This window comes from Andrena cerasifolii, chromosome 6, assembly GCF_050908995.1.
Source record: "Andrena cerasifolii isolate SP2316 chromosome 6, iyAndCera1_principal, whole genome shotgun sequence".
Lineage (NCBI taxonomy): Eukaryota > Metazoa > Arthropoda > Insecta > Hymenoptera > Andrenidae > Andrena > Andrena cerasifolii.
This window is the reverse complement of record NC_135123.1, coordinates 7,120,570-7,142,110: the sequence shown is the minus strand read 5'-3', so window position 1 is coordinate 7,142,110 and position 21,541 is coordinate 7,120,570. Positions and strand designations below refer to the sequence as shown.

Genomic DNA, 21,541 nt, shown 5'->3' with positions numbered 1-21,541 from the left:
GCGGGAACCAAACAGCCCGGCGAGGTGAACGGTGGGTGACATTTCGGAAAATTCTGGGTAGAAGGAACGGAAGCTGAAGTTCCCTACCGGAATCATAACTGCGACCGAACTCGAACTCAGAGGGCCGTCGTCAGACTCGCCAGACTGCCAGCTTAAGGAGGAACACCACTGTGACGGTAGGAAAAGTAAGCCATTTTTATGATTTTTTTCAGGAATAATATACAGTTTTCATAGAAAAATTTTATTACTTACCTTTAGTACGCTGTCTTAAGAGACTATATAAAAAAAATAAATGGGAAAACATCCATAAATTTTAATATATTAATTAATCTTCTAGACCCCTCCACGCGAGCTGGTCGAAAGTGTAACTATGGAACAGCAGGTCCGAAATCAAATTTCATTTTTTTTTTATAAACTATGTGAGTGTAGTTTCCGTTGTACGTACCGATTTCTTAAACAAATTATTTTTGTAAAAATGCTGCGCTTTAGAAGAAAAGTTTCGAAAATCCTCGAATAAGATGGACAGTTTTTCGAGCGTATTTCAAAACATTTGTTTTCAATCAAAGAATCCGTACGTACAACGGAAACTACACTCATATAGTTTATAACAAAAAAATGAATTTTGATTTCGGACCTGCTGTTCCGTAGTTACACCTTCGACCAGCTCGCGTGTGGGGGTCTAGAAGATTAATTAATATATTAAAACTTATGGATGTTTTTCTATTTATTATTTTCTATAGACTCTTAAGACAGCGTATTAAAGGTAGGTAATACAATTTTCTATGAAAACTGTAAATTATGCCTGAAAAAAAACTTAAAAATGGCTTACTTTTCCGGCGATCACAGTGGTGTTCCCCCTTAAGGGGTCATGCTCAGTCAGGAGGCCGAAAAAAAGGGTGGTCTTTGGAAATTTTTTACTCAAAACCTATAACACATTTCTCAAAAAATCTTTCTTCCTTTTAAGGATTGCATCTAGTACCGTGCATCGTAATTTTTTCATTTAAAAATACTTATGAATAACTAAGTTATTGTCCATCACTCGAAGGTTCTCTCAAAAAAAGGCTACTGCAGTGACCACTGCTGCTCGAAAGTCGATCATCTAAAATAAAAAATTCAAAAGAATTTACTTATTATATTATATTATCTAGTATTTGAACGAAGGCTTTTTTTAACCGATGCTTAGTTTTCTTTTAATTCACGAAAATCAGGTACGATTTATGATAAAAATTCAAACGTTTACTTTAAACATCAGCCATTTTTCCCAAATCATTATTTCGAAAAATCCTTCCTTCAAATACTAGATAATATAATATACTAAGTAAATTCTTTTGAATTTTTTATTTTAAATAATCGACTTTCGAGCAGCAGTGGTCACCGCGGTAGCCTTTTTCAGAGACCCTTCGAGTGATGAACAATAACTTAGTTATTGACAAATATTTTTAAATAAAAAAAATACGATGCACGGTACTAGATGCAATCCTTAAAAGGAAAAACGATGTCTTGAGAAATGTGTTACAGCTTTTGAGTAAAAAATTTCCAAAGACCACCCTTTTTTCGGCCTCCTGACAGAGCACGATCCCTTAATTGGCGAAATCCCTATCGCGAAAGAGGGCCGGGTTTGCGCGAACCTCTTTCTTCCAAAGGGACCAACTGGTATCGCGAAGTCCTGATTCGACACTGTCCAAGTTCCGCGAGGATCTTTCTACCGGATTGCTAAGAACCACGGTAAACTGTGCGAGAGTTTGCCTGCGGTGTCTGTTGCCGGAAATTCGGGAGACTTCTTAGGATCTGGGAAATTAGGCGCGCTTGCAAGTCACGCGGCTGTATTAATAAACAATCGCTCCTAATTTGAAATTCAGCTTCCGGGAAGAGGCTGGAGCTCGCGACCTTTTCGAACCCGTTCTACTGTAGAAGCAGCCGAAAATGTAGGGCAGCACCGCCCGAAGCCCTGTCCCGTAGCTGTCTCTGGCATATTAGATTTTTTTAAACGTCAGAACGAATTCGCGAGCGGGATCCCTTTTCGGGGCGGGTGCCCCCTTGGGCCATGGCTCTCCGCTGGCCTACAATCGCCATGCTGATTTTTCTTCCCCGAGTCTCGCCGAGATTTCGCCCATTTTAATCGTTCGGAATCGCCCCTAGGGTGACGTGAGCGCCGATACGTAGGGGAAATACCGCGATCCCTGAACTGTCCGAATCTTTTGATATCGATCTCTAGATCCCTCTGAAGAGCGGTACAAAGGGGACGGGTATTCCCTTCTCGGCGCTGGCAAGGATTGAAAGCAGGATTCAACTTCCTCCACTTCGCGTCGTCGACGACTCGCCCGAAATTTCGCACGGGAGAGGAAACGGCTGGGGAAAGCCTCCCCCGGGTGCTCCCAAGAATTAATGCCAAGGTTCGGCTCGCTTCTACCGTCGCAGCCGACTAGAAGTCTCTCGCAGGAGTCGTTACCCTCTCTCGCTGCTCCAAATCACAGGGCAACGCGTGACCAGATTTGCGCGCGGCCGGTGCAACGACTGCATTTACGCAAGTGCATAAATTACGCGCCGCGCCGGTGCGAATGGCCGACGCGTGAGAACCGCGTGCACCGACTACGCTGTATTGTTTATCTTTCCATCTCCCATCTGTCGAGCGCACCGCCGCTGCCGCCGTCAGCGATCAAACTCCTCCGCGGATATTTTCCCGCGAATAATTAATCGAGCCCGCTCGCAGGCCGATGCAAAATCAGCAACGCGGTTTCCAATTGGCCTCGCACCGCTGGCGCCGTCAAACTTCGCGCTGGCTGGTTCGGAACACTGCGTCGCGGGGCAGCGGTGGGTTCGCGATAGCTATCGACCTTTCGAAACTTTGGAACTTCGAATTTTCGCCCGCGATGCTTTGTCCACGGGGATCAGGCTGGGGGGGTTAGCAAAATTCTCAAAGTGTGCTTCGATGGTAGCGGAGGCTAACGGTGCGAGTCCACAATGAGGAAAAAATTTCGTGTCTCGCGTGACTTTAATCTGACGAGACAATTATTTCATTATTTTATTACTTTTTAATTATTATGTCACTGATTTCATGGAACTACTTAAACTTTCATGAGACACGTTTCGTGATGTATTTTTTGATTAGGTAGTTTAAATTCAGTTGTTGCTGAGATTTTTGTCTCGCGATAGAAGTCTGTTGTGAAATCTCATCGTGGATTCGCAGCTTAAGAGGGGACTCCCGTGCAATAGCCCCTGAAATTTATGAATTTTTTTAAAATAAACTATTGTTAATATTGCATTAAACTCTTTTGACATATAAGGAGGCAACTTTAAACTCGTAGAATTTTTTTATGTCGATCCTTATTATTTATTAATTATTGTGGAATCTTGTTAACCTCTTCGACGGTGTAGCACCTGATTGCAAACCGAATTAAATTTTCTCAAAGTTAAATAATTTCCGCTGAGACTGGACTTAAGATTTTAATTTTATTTTTTATTTTTAATACTATTTCGCGTAGATATAAAGAATAGTACGAAAAATTTGTCCCAAGTGAGTCTATCTACGAGCAGATGAAAGATCTAAAAGCGAGAGCACAGTAATTCGATATCTTAAAAAAAAGTCCAGCGAAGAAGCCAAGTTTCGAAAGCTCGGAAGCCAAGGAAGGAGGATTTAAGACGCGTTATCCTACAGAAATAAGTTTAGTCTGGCGTGCTCTTCAGCCTAAAGTGGCCGCAGTCTTAATTAGTTTCAAGAGGGTCTGCTTAGCGTTATGGGAACGCGCGCGTGTGAAAATTAATTTAAAATGCGGCGCACACCACGCCGCCACCAGTGGCTACACCGAGCCAGGCTCAAAACTGGAGCACAGACGCGCAGCGCCGATCTTTTCCAGAGATCCTACGCGAACTGGACCAACGTTCCGTCGATCGTTGACCCGCGCAACTCGGAGCAATCCGCCGATCACGTGGCCGGAGGTGTGCCCACGTGGGGCTCGCGAAAATTTAACGATCAATTTTCCTGCTCCGCGCGCCGGGACGTCGGTGTGTCTTTGTCCCGCGGGGCGTGATATTAAATCCTCTTTACCCAGGATTTCGTTTTAATTGGCTCGTCTCTCCCGCCACCAGTCGTGTTCGCGGCACACGTGACAAAGGAGCCGTAATTAGCGGATCTACCCGCCGCCTACCGCGGCACAGTTTTAGGTGTCTACCTTTTTTTAGGAAGTCGTTCGTTCCCGGTTATCGCCCGGCGCCATCTGCGGCGAAACCGAGAGTAGAACGCCGGGCGTACAGTGGCGCGTATACATATTCATTAAAGAAGTTTAGCCCGCGCCGGAGGATTTCTAAACACCCGTAGTACAGTTGGCCCGGTGCTCGGCGACGATGGAGCCGGCATTAAGCAGGCTCCCGACTTCCCGAGGCAACCTCGCTGGAGGAAACGATCTCCGAGCCGCCGCCACAGGTGCTCCGCAGTAGAGAATCGTTAAGTGGTCTCTGCCGGAGTCCGCGCGCGGATATCTTCGTCCGGCTTCGGCTACGAGCGCCGCGGATGAAAGATGCCTCCGTCTGCTGGGTGTCTAGCAGAGCTCGGAGTAATCGTACAACGAAGCTTCGCCGATCTTATCCGAAGTCCAGTGACGTTTATGCTGTCCCTTTATCTTTAAAGTCCTGCCGTATAGTTTTTAATTAAGCGATACCAGGTGCAGCGACAGGCAATTATCAGGGACGTCACGTACCGGAGCGCTATCGATATAGTCGAGACTCCACGCACGCTCGTTCCGCCGCGAAAGCTCCCATTAGAAGGTAATTAATTCGCGAGGAGGAAAAGTGGGCCGGCGCGGAAGGTTTGAAAAGAGTATGGGAGCGCGCGGCATCGATCAAATCGGCCACGAAAGCCCAAGTGGCGCTCGAAGACGGACAGAGAACGATGGCGGCGATTATGCCAGCGATATCGGGGCGAAATTATTTGCCAAAGGTAATCCTTCCCTGGCCATTCGTCACGCGCAGCTCCTACCAACTTCTAGCAACTTTTCCACGGGGTCATTCGTCTCCGCTCCCTGCTTTCCCGCGAAATTCTTCCGGCCACGCTTCAGCGACGCTTTAAGGATTCGTTCTGGATAACAGGCTTCGCGCAGCAGCCTCCAGTTATCGACTTTCCTGGCTATTTGTTACGGGCTACAGACGTTCCGTATCTTAGCTCCTGCCGGGGATCGCTGCTCCTCAACTGGCTTTATTAATCGCGTATCGCCATGGCGAGGACGAATGAAAGGTGAATAAAAAATATAAAAGGCTCCTTTCGATAAGAGAACCGTGCTCCCTTCGAGTTCGATTTCCTCAAAAGCGAAGCCTCCTGCGAGGCAACTGCGTGTGGCGTTTTTCGCGCACCTGTTTCCGCGGCAAACCTCCCCCCGCGCGCGAAGCTGCCTAGCCAGAATTATTAGATAAGAAGCAGCGGGGGTGGGGGGTGAAATGGGAACAATCGGCGATGACTGGGCTCAAGGAACGGCCACTTTTTCCCGGCGGCAGGAAAAACGATCGGGGGAACAGTTTGCAGCTCCCTCGAGGCGAGATTGAGCCCCGTAGTAGGCGATACCATCAATCAATCCCACGTCCCGCAAACTATTCCTGGATCGATGGAGCTTCGGCAGTTGGACGTATTCCTCGATACCACGGCGATCGCGGGGAGGCGGTGATTGGTGGGCCGAAGATAGGCGACGCTCGCCATCCGGCGTTCACGATTTCGTGGCGTTTTAATAGGCACGCGAATCAATCGACGGGGCTCGCTAACTTCCACTCGATAAAGAGGCGCATTCGAACGGGGACACGTTTGTAAAGCGAACAATGCGATCGAATCGGTGCCGTGACTAGGCGACCCGAAGGTCGCCAGGCTCGATACGAGGCCCGGCTCATTCACCGTGGCGGGGTTTTAGCTAAATTTCATTTAATTGGATTCCAAGGGATCCCCTTCAGGGTAGTCCCCCCCTTCTTCTTCCCCCGCATCTACGAAGACCTGAGTGTTTCGAGAGGATTGATAGAATTTTGCGAAATTGGGAGTTCGAGTGCAGCGGAGCGCTGAGTCGTGCTTCGCGTGGAAATGATGTATCGAAGGCGTAGGTGGCCTCTGTTGTCGCGATAGGCACATGGAAACGCGAACTCGGACTGATTTCGGAGCATGTTTTCGTAGATTGCTGACATTTGAATATGTTGTGATTTTTAGTGATATTTAAACGTACCTCAAAGGATTATTTTCAAAAATTTGAAAATATGGCGATTTTACAGCTGTTTGAAGTTAAGTGCTAACTTTTTTTCAATTCATTATAGCTATGGAAGTAGTAAACGGAGGGAGATCAGCTTTACGGTGCTTATAGAGAAGACTTTGAAGTTTTAAGAAAAAATTATTTCAGTTTAAAAAAAAAATTTGTATCCATTTTTGTGCAATTATTTTAAACAAATGCAGGCTTTTAACATCGGGCGCGATTTTAAAAATCTGAAAAAAGGAGAATATAGTTCTTAGGAATGAAAGAAAGAAAATCAATCTACTAGATAGATAGTTCAAATAGCATTCCATTTAAAAAACTGAAAGTCACCCTCGTTTCAAGGAAAATATTGCGAACACCAAAAATTCAGATACCGTATTATGTTGGATATAAAAAACAGTAAGAGTTTTCCTCCTTCGGTATTTTTTTTTCAAATACTTACCATTTTCGAGAATCCTGTATAAGAATATCAGGTATAGCCGCTTGGCCGCTGCGAGTACCGCGGTGCAGCGTCAACTTTCGGCAATTTTTACGGGGCCAATTTTAAAATGTTCATATTTTAGAAAATTTGTCCATCAAGGGGAAGGATAGAACTATATTCTCCTTTTTTCAAACTTTTAAAATCGCGTCCGATGTTAAAAACCTGGATTTGTTTAAAATAACTGCACAAAAATGGTTCAATTTTTTCTTTTAAACTGAAATAATTTTTTCATAAAACTTCAGTGTCTTCTCTATAAGCACCGTAAAGCTCATCTCCATCCGTTTACCACTTCCATAGCTATAGTGTATTGAAAATAAAGTTAGCGCTTAACTTCAAACAGCTGTAAAATCGGCATTTGTCAAAATTTCGAAAAATCCTTCGAGGTACGTTTAAATATCACTAAAGACCACGACATATTCAAATTTCAGCAATCTACGAAAACTTACTCCGAAATCTGTCCGACTTCGCATGGAATGTCCCGATAGGGTTCCCGGCTCCCTCTCGAGCAACGCGTCTCGTCACTGATCTCTTCAAATAGATCAGACCCTTGACACCGAATGTCCGGGGTACTCCGCTGGGTAACTCTGCCGATGAATCCATTAGCAGACCCTTTACCAGCCCATTACCAAACCATTTTCTCTTCGACCTATCGCTCCCTATTGTCCCCTTTGTCGACGTCACATTGTTTCGGTCCATGTCTCCGCAGAGAGAAAGAATCGACTACGTGGCTGCTTCCCTGGACGGTGGATCTTTCGCTGCGTCCCGAGCAAATTTAATGGCTACGTAGCCCCCTTTTCACGTCACGGCGGTCTGGTTCTTTGTTCGAGACGCTAGAGACTGGCTAGCCACGGGCTTAAGATATCTATCAGTCAAACGGAACGATGGAACGGAGCACAGAGGCGAGGGTATGTAGCTGCCAGGATAGATCAATGATGCGATCGGAATAATCTTCCGACGCACTTGACTGGAAGGTACCGCGAGGAATTACAAGTACGAACGCGGGACTTTCAACATTTCCCGCTAAATTTCCAGGCCCAATCCCCGACAAATTTCCTGCAGCCGAAAGTGTATGTATATTCATTTCCATCGAACGTTTTCTCGTGCCGCCGGAAAGAACGGAAACATTCCAAGTTCCAACGTTAGGGGCCACAGTCGAATGACTCACCCTTCGTCTCTCTCCCTTTCTCTCCTCGCATCATCCCTTGTTCTCTCTCTTCCTCCCTCCCTCTCTCTCTCTCTCCGGCGTCGTGTTTTCGGTCGATGCAGAGAACAGCGCGACGAGGGACGTACGCGGAAATTGCTCGCGTCTCCGGAGACCGGCGTAAATTGTAATTAAAAAAAATAGAGGGGGAACGGCGGGGTATGGAGAAGGACTCGTTGGAACCGGGGGATTATTTCTCTCCACCCCGCTAGGGAAAAATTGCTCGGATTTGTCCTGGAGGTATTATTCCCGGGCAAACTTTCTGTTGTCCCGTTGTCGCGTGTTCAGGACCGTGTCCTCCTCCTCCTCCCTGTTCCTCTGTGGGACGCGCTATTCGTGCCGCCGCGGAGAACCGGTAGCGTGACTTAATTTTTGTCTCCTCGTTCTCCCTGCTCTTCCTGTCTGCTTGTCCCTCCATCTCCGGTTCGTGACGCCGCTCGAGGCCTCGAGGCCCACTTTATTGGCTCGTCAGGGCGAGCGACAGGTAGCTACGAACCTCGACCGCACCTTCGATTGTGCACGGCAACGATTTGCGTCAACGCTCACCTCGGCCGAACGCTTCGAATCGCAACCCTTTCCTACGCGCGACTGGACGCAGCGTCGCCGAACTCTTCAGAGTCGATTTTCTCGAAAACGAAGCGCGATATCAAAAAATTCCACTCCTTCTCATCGACCTATCTACTTGTTATAAGTAAAAAAGAAAGAGTAACTTTTTCTCGTATCGCGCTTCGTTTTCGAGAAAATCGACTTCGAACTTCTTCGCGCCGCGTCCGGACGCGCAAGTACAGGCAAGCATACCTTAATTTCCACAGCCTCCTATCGAATTAGCATCCTGCGAATATCACGCGGTGATACTCAGCGCGATTAGTCAAAGCCTCGCCGATCAACGAGCCGTCCTCCCTAGTTAATAGGTTAAAGAGTAGGATACGCGATCGCTTCCAGAGAATCGCAAATTGTCCGCCGCGCGTCGCGGCGGAGAGTGAACTACTCGACACCCCGAGTCTGGCTAAGAAATATCTCAGAGCTGTATCAGCAAAGAAGACGAGACTTGTTTACGATCGAACGTGGGAATGATCCTACCCACCGCGATTCTGACCGACGCGCTCCGTTTCACAATCGACAATTTTCACTTTCGACGCTCTGAATCCCACGGGAACGTTAAACCCCATGGCCGGTCGACCTCCCGGTTTTCACTCGCGAGTCACAAGCTGTGAGCTCCGACGCGGAAAATCGCCAGGAGACCCGGCGGGAGTGACGAATCGAATTTTCCCGTCGCGCGTCGACGGAAGGGAAGTTAATGCTCTATTTTACGACGAAACCGGGAAAGAGACACCGCCGGGGAGGATTCTATGTATCGAGGGCCGAGGGAAAGAGAGCGGGGAGGGAGGTAGGCAGGCGCGAGGTGGGGGCGGGGGGCGATATATCACAAGAGAATGAGAACTCACCGCAACCTCATTCTCCTTTCCGGCTGACGCGTTGAAAAGCTGTCCCTCCCCCCTCCGGCGACCACCCCCGGCCCCACTCCTAGCAGCGGCGCCCCTCGCGTCTGCTCTCGATGGCTGGGTCGTGCGAACGCATCCGCGGCCGACGCGTGTTTGAATGAATGAACGCGTGGGGCGCTCGAGTGGGGAGAGGGAGTAGGGACACGCATACGCGCGCATGTCAAACGACGTACGATAGTACGAGGCTTACAAGTCTCTCTCTCTACTATCGCTACCCTCCTCCACCACCACCACCTCCTCGGCGGACATTTCTGTACGAGCGTCCTCCGCCAACCGATCACGCGATACCCTGCTTCCTTTGTTTCTTTTTTTTTTAATCCTTCTTTTTTTTATAGTAGCGTTTTTATTGTTTGTCACTTATTACGTCTTCCCTTTGTCCCCGCTGCAGCGTTTACCTTTTTTTTTTTAATGATGTTAATGTGGCTTTAGGGCCCCGTTTCGGAGGGTAAGTTAACCCTTAACTGGTATCCTGGGCTCAGTCATGACCCCAAGCACGCAAGGTTCGCTGCAAAATATTTGGTTGTCTAAGTTTGTAAACTGAATTTCTAATTAATTTGATCATAATAGTTTAACTTTCGAGGTTTCTATTATTTTATACATTACCTACGAACAAAATAGGTGTTCATAGAGGTTGATCTAATGTCGACTTTACAAATTTCTGTGTCCTTTTTTATTTGGGGTCTGCCACGACCCCAAGATAACAGTTACGTTTGAAAAGACAGTATACCAGTTAGGGGTTAAGAAATTTTCGAAAAGTTAGAAGTGGCGGTAGCAGTGGCGCGTACAGACGGGAGAAGCACCTCCCAAAGAAAAAGGAAAAAGGAGATTATTGTAATTTCGACTGAAGTAATTCAAGAGCTTCGTAAGAAGAAAAGAAAACTGGATTTTATTCTTTAAATAAATTTTTATAAATACCTAATGGATTTTATTGAATTTGCATTGAAAATATTTTTATCCGATCAACTCGCCCCTCCCAGATTAAATCCTGAGTGCGCCTTTGGGTGGTAAATTCTCCAATAAAATGCTCGATTCTCGTTGCCCCTCTTCATTGTAAATCGCATCGTAATGCATCCTGCGCGGAAATTTTATTACGAAACCGATGATGCTTGAAAATTGTTGGCCCAGAGTTTTAATGATACTTCATTATTCGATCTGCATCGGTGATGGAAACGAGTACGCGGACGGGGGTGAAAAAAATAACAACAGGCCACGAGAAAAGAGAAAAACACAGCTGCGCCCGGAAAATCAGTGCGTATCTTCATTCCATTTTTTTTACACTTTTTTTTTATCGAAATTCCTGCTGATCCCATTGGAAACGAATGTGTCTAAAGCGCAGCGTCCTGCCGAGGCACGGCGTGGCAGTGAAATATTTATTGCGCGCCCGCGTTGCATGTATTTTAATATTTTTCCCGTTCCTCCCATCGGCGCCCGCGGAAAAATCATGACGCCCCAGTGCGATAATGAAATAAAATCTCGCGTCCGGTAAATTGAGCGGAAAGCTGCTCGCGGATATTAGCAATTCGCTGTGGGAAAATAAATTTCGAATTCGTTAAAATCGTGTCTCGGAGACGCGAAAGAATCGAGAGCCTCTGCTTCGATAAAACTCGCGCATCCTTGAATCCTTCGACCGTCGAATCCGATACCATTTACCGCCGAAGCAACGAGAGAATTTGACGCACAAATTTCGCCGAGGTTCGCTCTAAAAAGTACGCAATACCCAATGGCAGAGTGAGTCAGAGGCGTGCTTGCGATTCGTAACGCGATTTTCGTTCAACGGCGATTGCAACGGAATGCAAGCGTTGCATAATTACGGCCGGCAGTACGAAAGAAGTTGTCTGCGGTGAAAGTATCGCGTTAAGATGACTCGAAAAGTGTTAATCACGCGGCGCGCTGGATCGTTTCGCAATGAATCCATTCTTGAGCAACGTTCTTTGCGTCTCGTATCGCAGCACCGCGAAACGAATCGTAATGTTCGCAATTAAAAAATTGTTGCCGCGATACCTTTTGCCCCTAAGTGTTCGTTGCGGTCTTGGAAGGGGGCAGCGAACTTTTTGCAGCGCTCAATCGTAATCCGTGCACTCTGCGCGACGCCTGCGAGGAAAGAAGAGTTAATAGGATCTCTGTTAAAATCGGTACGCGGTGGAATTTCGCGGACCAACAGTGTAACCAGCTCGCCGGATTCCGGCAGCACGATTCGTTAACCAGGAGCGCGCAACGCTGCGAATTTATCGGCGCGCTAATTCACCATTAGCCCCGTGGGACTCGTGTGCGATAAATCAGGCTCAATTAATTCGCGGGAATACGATGCAGAAGGATGATGGGACTCGAGCGTTCTTAACGCTTACGCAACTACGTCTTTCTCTGGATACTTCGGAATGCCCCGAGCCACGTAAAGAGGACTAATTGTAGAATTTAATAGAAAACAGTGGTTCTAAATTGTCCTCGAAGTTTCCCCTGAGTAATCTGCTTTAAAATCTCTCGAATACCGGGATCCTGGAAAGCGGAGCACGCTTCGACGGAGAGGTTAAAAAGAGAAGCCGTCGAGAAAATGGCAAGAGAAACTGAAGAAAAAAAATAATAAAGTTGAACGAATTACCTTTCGGGTTCGTTCGATTTATTAGCCGAGTCGTCCGATAAGAAAAAGGAAGACGAGTCGAGGGAGATTACCAGAGAAATGATCGCGAGGCATCTGGTATCTGAGATCGAACGGAGCCTCGATTACAGCTCTAGGCTCGATCGATAGAATACCAAAGTCCGCTCGGGAGCCACCAACACGTTTTCGAAATAGATCATCCACTGGGATCAGTGATTAATACGATTCCCTAGAAGCGACAGAATTTTGACCCCGACTCCGTCGCGAAATATTCCAGCAGTGCATTGTACACGCTGAACAGGTACGTAATTATACACAGTGGCGGATTTAACCCGGGAGTAGGCGCAAGTCGGTCTTTTCGACCGACGATTTCATATATTTTGAAACATGATCCATAGCGTTCGACTCTTTACTTTTTCCGTGGAGCTATTCCTCTTTGAAGGAGTTCTTGACTTATTTATGTTACGGAGCGACACTTGGTGCACTCGTGTAGGTTTTAAATCAAACATTTTTACGCGTCGGTCTTTTCGACCACAGCGCGCCTGTGTGGCAATCATGGCTAATACTAATTTCCGAGATTTCTTATTGATTGAAAACATTGAAGACGAGATCAGTGATTCCGCAGAAGATTCCGATTATGTTATACAATCCGATCACGATACAGATTCGGAAATTGATTCTGCGGATATAGAGATGTCAGATGTAGAGGAGGCGCGTACTTTGAGCGAAGGAAACGTAAGTATTTATTCTTTATTCTCAAGATGCAGTTTCTAATCCGAGGAAAATATAAATATTTAATACGTTTATGAAAGCATAAATTTATAAGTATATTTTTTGAAAAACAAATATAAATATAAATATATTAGATAATTGCTGTTATTGAAAATTAAAAATCAAGTGATAAATTCAAATTGATAAATGACAATGTAATTTTATATTTTGCATTATCACAAATTTGTATATAACATTTTATTTTTAAAATCAATTGCAATGCATGATTTGTATTAAAATAAATTTTCCAGAACACATAATATTATAATACGATTAATCATTTCATCATAAAAAATGAAAATTATTTACGCGTGACGATTCTGAAGTAAGTAAAATACAATGTTACGCATTATTTATATTATTTTAGTAATTTTATTAAGTTATTTCTGATTACATTACCATCGCTCGAAATGACCGACGTGCGCCTACTAACGTAAATTATTTATCGCGCCTACTCTCGGGTTAATGGGCCCCATCTTCAGCAGAAAAATGATCATTCTATTCGAACACTATATTTTTCTCTGTACCACTAGACTAGTCCGTTTTTAGCAAACCACCCCTTCATTTTCCCGACAAATGGGCCTCTCAAGACGTTTGCCAGCGTCCTCCATTTCTGACGAGCCGAATCGAGGGTGAAAAGCGATTCGCAGCGAGCGGAAGCGCGTTAAACGGTCCCTCGCGGCGGCGGGACGCGACCGAACGGAACTCGGCCATTTTTTAGGCCTCTCCGAAAGTAGTTCAACCAGTAGCTCGGTAGCGGATGGGCCGCGTCGCGGTAAATCCGAGGCGTCTAATTAGCGTCGCGCGTTACGCTGCCTCGAGACGCCTAATTTAAGTTTCCCAGCTGCCGGCCTCCACCACCTGCCCCGTCCTCGCCGTCTTTCCATGCGCCGAGAAGACGAGCGGGAGTTGTCGCGACACGCCTGGGCCTCAGGTTCCGATGCCGCGCCGCGGATCAAAGCCCGCGATGAAACGCGCTCGCGGCCCGCTTGGCCGAAATGCTAATATCCATGCGGCCGCGTTTACACACCCGGCTCTTTCCAGCGAGCGTCTACTCGCGATGCCGTGGCAACGCGGGAGGAGGAGGACTCTTCTTTTTTCCCGGGCGTTTAGGGTGGCCGGGGCGTTTGGGGAACGCGTGCTCCCGTGCGTCGGAGGGGTCGGGTCGGGTCGGCGGTTGCAAGTGCATTCGTGTGTTTATGGGAGGGTGGGAAAGTTCTTAGGGGCGGCCAGGCACTGGTGAGTGTCGGTTTTTGATGGAGAGACCGAGTATTGAGCGAGTCGAAGGCGAGTTTCTAGAGACGGAGCAGCGATAGAGCGTGTTCCAGCTCGAGCACGCCTCTCTGGCCTCTGCAGAGGACGTGGACGAGTGTATAAACTCGTCGAAGTTTAATAATTACCGAATATGCTGAGCATCCATGAGTCAACTACATCCTTAACGATATAGGTGTCTGCTGGACGATCCCTGTTCCGAGAGCCGTCTGAAATGCTAATCAGTAGCGTATAGCTAGCACTGCGAAGTATAAAATTTTGTTTACGCTCCTCGGCTTGGTCCTCGGTCCCTCCCGGTTCCAGCCAACTTGGAGACGCCGATAAGCAACGCGACATAAACGCCTGGTATGTATAAAACTCTCGTTTTATACGAGGCGAACTGGCGCGTCGAGATTTAAAACAATAACGAGCCTCATTGTCCCCGGTGGACGGAAGAAGATAATCGCGTCCCATTCTCCCGCTCTCTCTCTCTCTCTCTCTCTTTCTACAACAGACAGAGAGAGAAAGACAGAGCCGTTGAAGAATTTATGGAATTCGTTTCCTGCTCCCCTCCCGGTGCCCCTGGGGACCACTTTTATTCACCTGAATGGCCCCAACAGCCGGTCGAGCTCTGCTCCGCGTGCTTCTTTTCGTAAATTATACACTCCGTCATTACTAGCGGGCAAACACCAAGAGACGCGCGTACGAGCTCCTTCGCGACGCACCCTCGATCGAGATTTAATCGGCAGACGATTAATCGTTCTCCTCGTTGCAAGGGACCACCACAATGGAACTCGCGGGGCGGAGTCGTACAGAGACGAACCCGGGAGTCGCGACGAACGAGGAATTTTCTGGGCGGGAAAGCCTGGCGCGTGAATTCAACCTTTCTCTCCGCTAATCTCGGGCCTCGTTCCTTCTTCCCCTGCGGCAAGCGAGAAACAACGCGAAATTCTATGATATCGACTCGATCGTACGTTTAACGTAACCGTGCCTCTGTGGGCAACAGCCGCGTCCATTATCTCCCACTTATCAATCGCGAGAGCCGGATCCGCGGCGCATTACTCTCGCGAGCCCTAATCACCGCCCGATATACACGCTCGATTTTTCTCGATGGGTAATCCCCTCCGGAGGCGGGGAGATAAGGTCCGCGCGCGGCTTATCGATTCCTCGAGGAAATTGTCGGCGTAAACGCTGGAATACGGGCTGCGGGAAACGCTCCCGCGGGAGATAAGAAAAAAGAAACGATAACCGCGGGAACTCGCGGCTCTCTGTGTCAGGCTGCACCGGGAGACTTTATATCTTCGCCGGGCGCATTCCTCTCGAGTTATGAATTACCCCGACGCGTAGCTGCGTCCATCCCCGCCGCCCCCCGGGGCCGCCCTTTTATCATCGAAACAATTTCATCATCGTCAAATCGACCCGGGGTCCCGGCAGCTCCGAGCACCGATTGGATGGAAAATTGCATACCGCTCCGATTCAGAGGCTCGGTCCGCGGACCAATATCGTCACTTTTTTCTTCGCCTTCTCCTCCGCGAGCTGCAACCTTGATTCTTAAACGTACATTGCCGCTTCCAGCCGTTTGCTATCTAAATCACTGTTGTCCGAATCAGTGGCGCACCCACAAAAGGAAGGAGGAGATTAATGTAACCACTGCTGGAGTAATTCAACAGCTTTGCGAGAAGAAAAGGAAGCTCAACTTCATTCTTTTAAATGAGCTTCGCAGCGAGAAGTATTTGTATCCCTTCAACTGGGATCTCGCCGAGGTTGAATCCCGCCGGTGGTGCGAATGCGCGAAAACTGAAGCGGTACCGAGGAAAGCCGAGGGAACCCTAGCCTACCCAATGCTGCGAGTATCTTCCAGTTGGATCGCAGATTTTCCATCGGACCTTTGACACTCCTATCAACGCCCGCGGACCTCTTTCAATCGTCCAAGTTCCTCGACACGCCCGCGTCAGTGACCCAAACAATCCTTCATCACTGAAAGGCGTGTAATGAGGCGTTATCGCGCGACCTCGAGGTGCGATATAACTCGTCGATTTAATGACTGCCGTTCGAGCGGCCGTTCAGCGCAGCCGGGGCGGACAATCGCCGGGACACGTGACACTGACAACGTCATTTCCGCGGTGAACAATCGCCGGTTCACCCGCGTGTCACCGGTTTCGGTCACTCCGGGCGGTGAATATAGAACCGGGGGGGCGGGAGCGCGAGGTCTATCTATCGAGAGGCCAAAGGGGACAGCGTCGCGCGAGCGCCGATTCAAAGCATTGTCGAACCGCGAGACCGTTCGATTACGAATCAAATGGGACTCTGGCCTGTGAAACGACCGTTCTACCCCCGATACTTTTCACTCTTCCACCCCACCCTCGGCTATTTGTTCACCGTGCCCGGTTGTACATACGCGGGGCATCGATTAAAGTTTGGAGAAAGACGGAGAACGTTTCATCCTGCGGAGCTATCGGACAGCGGCGGATTTAAGGGAAACGGCTCAGCTGGCGAACGTTCTGTGGGACCCATTTTTGTTCGGGGAAATGAGAGAGGTAGTTTACTAAAAAGGGGCTAAGTGTAGTGGTGCAGAAATTAAATATATAGGGTAATTGTGGGGCAGTAGCCGCACCTTACGCAAAATTGTCACCGTGTCTGAATTTTGCAATGATAAATTTGTTCCAAGGATACATATTATTAGGAAATGAAAATTTTAATATTTGTCACCCTTAAAACGTTGAAACTAAGAGCATGAATTTTTTGGGAGAGACGCCGCACGTGCGGGAGCGGTGCCGCATTTCGGAAAAATGTTTAAGCTTCCATTTGAACTTGTTAATCTTAACTTTTTATTTAATAAAAATAGTAAAGGTAAAGTAAAAGGAAATATCCCTTTTAATTTATACAGTTATAAAATGCAATAAAATTGGAGAAATAAATAGGTGCAGATATTATTTCTGATTTTCTAAATTTAATTGTCTTCTCTTCTTCCTTCCGCGTTCGTTACACACGAAATAAAAATGGAATGCGAAGAAAGAGTAGAAAGCCCAGAAATATGTTTGGGTTATCAGATTTGTCATCGAAAAATAAATAATTTGCCTTGAGATATCGCGGTGTCTATTTTGAGACACTTTTTTTGTATTTTTAACATTAAAAGCATCGTTTAGTCGACTTACAAGGGAAGATCCCGAACCCGGGAATTCAAATAATTCTGAAACTTTGTGAATACGTAGGGGATTCCCTACTGATTAGAACGCAATTTCTGTTTGCTGCCCAAATTCATTCGAAGGGGGTGAAATTAACCCCGGAAAATTCGGCTATTTTCCGATTTTGAAAAAGAAGTTTCAAGACAAAAGGTACTTCTTTTAATTAGACTCATCATTTGGTAAACAAAAATATTTTACTATTCACGAGTTACAACACAAAATCGTAAGATAACCGGATTTTCAGGGGCCAATTACACCCCCTAGAGTGGATTTGGGCAGCGAACAAAAATTTCGTTATAATCAAAAAGAAATTCCCTACGTATTCACAAAGTTTCAGAGTTTTCTGAATTTCCGGGTTCGGGATGATCCCTTGTTAGGTACCTTCCGATACAGTGCGCACAAAAGTGCGGCATCTATCCCAAATACCCGGAAGAGACGCCGCACTTTCTTATTTCCAAGTGCTGTGTCGAATACGACCTATTCTGGCCGAGAAATATTCCACAGAGTTCCTTTAACGCATTACAAAAGTTATATCCCGAAAAACTATGAATTCTTAACCACTACGATAGCAAAAATAAACTCAACGTAAAACTATTGCGAGACAAAGTGCGGTAGGCTTACCTCGAAAAATAGCAAAATCTTTAAAAGTAACAATGGAAACACGTTCTCGCTTATTAATCTAACCCAAACGAACAGCCTGAAGCAAATAAAATCGACAGTGTTGTATTTTATTACCGATAACCCTGAAATACCGAAGATGCGGCATCTCTCCCGCAATTACCCTAGTGTTCGGATAAAATCATGATCTTTTTTGAAAATGGGCCCTAGGGGACCTTCTTCTGGGCAAGGGCCCAGGCAACAGCTGCTCCTCGGCCGCCCGTTAAATCTGACGCTGAACATATCGTCTGTTTATACTCTTTGAAACAGAGGAGAAATTCCATCTCGTCAACCACGGGTTGCGTTTACATACAGGGTAGTGGGGGTATGCAATGGCAAGTAACACTGCTGCAAATTGATCTGAGAACGGGATAAGGTATCCCTTTGACGCGCTCGAGGATCGCGCTAAGCGCTCCCGCCCGTCAACCGGGGCTCCTTTGCGAAAATTGATCAGAACTGGAGGCGCTGACGTGCCGGCGGAATCGGTTTCCAAAAGAAGCCCAAGGTACGCGCAGATGCTGCCAGCACTTCTGACTCTCGGTTTACAGACTCGTCGTAAGCTGAGCTTTGTATAGGCAGAGCTTTGATTGGATGAGTCTTTGATCCACGCGGGTGGGTAGCCCCGTTGTCTGGCCACTTCTAGGATCAAACGAGTCCCGAAGCTAAATGGCCGAGCGTATCTTAATGAGAAAGAAACAGAATCTGTCGGCACAGATCACTCTGCAGGCGCAGCTATTCGCTGCGGACGCATGGGACTGTCCCTTGTCGCGCTATTATCCGGGGAAACGGAAAACTATTCGCGTCCAGGTATTAATGGCCGCGCGACTCTATACTAAGCAAGCTTGCGGTTTGTCGGCATCGGTAGCTGCTGAAAGATTATCCTATTTTGCTACCGTGACCGATTCACCGGTCGTGAGTCACTTCGAAAGCTGCCGATGCTCGATCAGACGACTGGTGGATTTTACTGTTACTGTCCCTTTTCCCTTGCTAATTTCGTGCTGCTCTCCGGAAAGGTAATTCTCCGGTTTCATTACGGCAGTTGGGGAAAGTCTGCTGTTTGTTAATTTTATCCGCGGCTAAAAGTGCCCGCGTAGTCTGGCCCTGGTACATCTATCCCAGAATGGCATAAGTTGCTCCTTATCTGGCCGGATATAAAGAGCGAGGGGTAGGGCGTCGGCGGGCGAGATGCATCCTGAGTGCAACCACACGGGCAGAAACAACTCACGCGATGCATCTTGTTTTATAAGCTCTCGTTACGGCTCTTCTTACTACCCAAGTTGCGGCTCGTATATACGTTATTAATTATTAAGCGTTCACGTGTGCTGGCCCCGCCCCCTTCGATACCTCCAGCGCGAGCGCACTCCTGCTTTTCTTACAACTGCATCGACTGCCGGGCACTTTCAACCGTATTCCCTATTGTCCATTCATTCTCTATTTAAAGAAACGTTACTCTCGCGCCGTGGGTTCGAGAATCGGTACTCGGGAGATCGACACGCGAGGCGTCGATACTCGAACGATCGGAATTCAAAGGGTCGACTTAATGCTCACGGTAAGCTCCAAAACAAAAATAAACCACGCGACTGCTCGCGCTGCGCTATTGTACGAGTGCTGTTTACTTATCGATAACTCTGCCACATCAGACGTAACGGATAATGTCGTAAAGATAATATTATTTCTCAATTACAGGGCTCGGAGATGCGTCACCTTCCACGCCTTGATAAATTGCGTAGTCGACTTTAAGGACCAGCCAGTGCACGAATTTTCGACTATCGATCGAATAACTGTCTCTATTCGTTAACTGTCAAGTGGTGGATCATTAGCGTCGACTTCGATAGCTAACAATAGAACATCAAGCGAATCGGTAGTCGAAGAAACGGTGAAAAAAAAAATGGAGAAACAATTCCATTGTAGTAGGCCCCGATCGGAGCGTCTCGAGTAACCCCAGCAACTGCTAATCGACGACGCGATATAGTACGATCGCTTTGTTTACCGTGACCCGTTCCAGAAATCACGCGACGAACTTTCAAGGCGCACTTCAGACACATGGCCCTCGCCGGTTCTCGGAACTCTCTGTCTTCTCGGAACAGTCGCGTGCTCGTGCATTTACGCTCCCCCGTCACGAATCCTACTACCACGTACCGCCGCCACTATTTCCAGCCACGTTTGCAGGTTAGAAACGGAGTACCGTTAAGCACCGTGGCGGTTGTGACAGCTCGTGTCGCGTCATTGAATAGCAGTGGAATCGGGCGCGACGCTGCCGCGGACCGCCTCGCTTACGACTCCGACGTATCTCACCTTTTTTTACGATATTTCCCACGCCGTGAGTCGCCCGTCACATTCCAAGACGCGTTGACGCGCGACGGAGCAGCGAGTCGGTTTTCACATCCACCCTGCCCGACGTGTCTCTCCGCGATACACGGGGGGGCGATCCTTCGCCGAGCAAAACGATGCACACGGTTACGCGGGCGGCAGTCCGAGTCGCACTGTCAACCGCGCCGCTATCATCGAGCACCCAACGCGTACACGTAGGGGCGAGAGAGAGAGCCACTGGGAATCCGCTCGAGACGTATCCTTTGTCGCCGGTCCAAGTGTTTCCTCGCGCGCACAAAAGGGAACGGGCACTGACTCACGCGGCCAAGGAATCGCGGCGCGTATAGTCCGGTGACGTGCGCCGACTGAGCGACAATAAAATCTCGTGCCAGTGGACAGCACCGCTGGGGCCGAGATACGAGAGCAACACGGGCAACACAAGCAACACACACACACGCACGGGCACACAGTCAACAGCCGCGTTCACACTGACAAGCGTGCTCGGGTCGACAGTCTCATACGGCGAGGAGCCGTGCGTGCGATAATACGGTCGATCGTAGCCGCTGATAGTCGAATCCTCCCGCACCAGGATCTCGCCTCGAGATTCCGTACATCTCCCGTGCACACACACGCGCGCCAGCCGCACCGTCGGTCCCCTCCTCTCGCCTCTGTCCACCGAGAAGCGCGCTACTATCCCGTACGGTTTTCCAAGGTGCGCGTACTACGGTCGTCCCCTGCGGCTCCGGTCGGGATTAAGTCGCTCGAGCAACACTGACCGTCTCAATGGCCCTTCGATGGGGACGTCCTGGCATCCTGGTCACGGGCGTCGCTTCTCCGTGCCACTGTCCCCTGGAACCTGGAACCTGGAACAGGCGAGTTCCCGACGGCACTGCCCTGTCCCCCCCTCTGACAAGGGGGCCCCCGCGACGATTATACACACACGCACGGTACGCGGCCTTTGGCGTGAAACGAGAGAACACGGGACCTCTGCACTGGCCGCACTTTTTTTCCTCCTGGCCCCGTAATTGTTAGGCCCGTTCCCGGAACAGCCACGATCGACGGTATCGTCGCCGAATGATAACGCGCGCGCCGGTAATTACCGCCCAATCCGCGGAGCACCGATTTACAGAGTGCACGTGCGGCAGAGTACGCAGAAACCGCAAGCTTTTTTACGGACACATCCCCGACTTCGTCTCCTCCTCGCCAACGCCTACACGATACACATTGCACGCAGCAACGACGCCCCTACACGCCGATTCCAGCGGCTCTCAAACTGCGGCGTTCGCCCTCCGTTGCTCGTCGACAGGGCGCGCTGCGGCGCCTCGGTTATCGAGGTATCGAACATCGATTCTTGCCTAGGGTGCATTTCTGTCGT

The 21,541-nt window shown here is 48.2% G+C and overlaps 1 protein-coding gene across 14 annotated transcripts in view; it reads right to left on the bottom strand.

Moving 5' to 3' along the window:
* P120ctn (adherens junction protein p120) overlaps positions 1-21,422 on the bottom strand; it is a 41,308-nt gene extending 19,886 nt beyond the window's left edge. For 4 of the 14 annotated variants that reach the window (XM_076814830.1, XM_076814815.1, XM_076814816.1 and 1 more), the window contains exon 1: positions 9,343-9,368. In XM_076814830.1, the coding sequence (XP_076670945.1) occupies positions 9,343-9,353 (11 nt within the window). In that variant the 5' untranslated portion in view covers positions 9,354-9,368. Of the gene's footprint in view, positions 1-9,342; positions 9,369-19,173; positions 19,194-20,151 lie in introns of those variants that run through there. The other 10 variants (XM_076814818.1, XM_076814826.1, XM_076814819.1 and 7 more) reach the window with 8 other exon arrangements.
* Between the last annotated feature and the right edge of the window lie 119 nt (positions 21,423-21,541).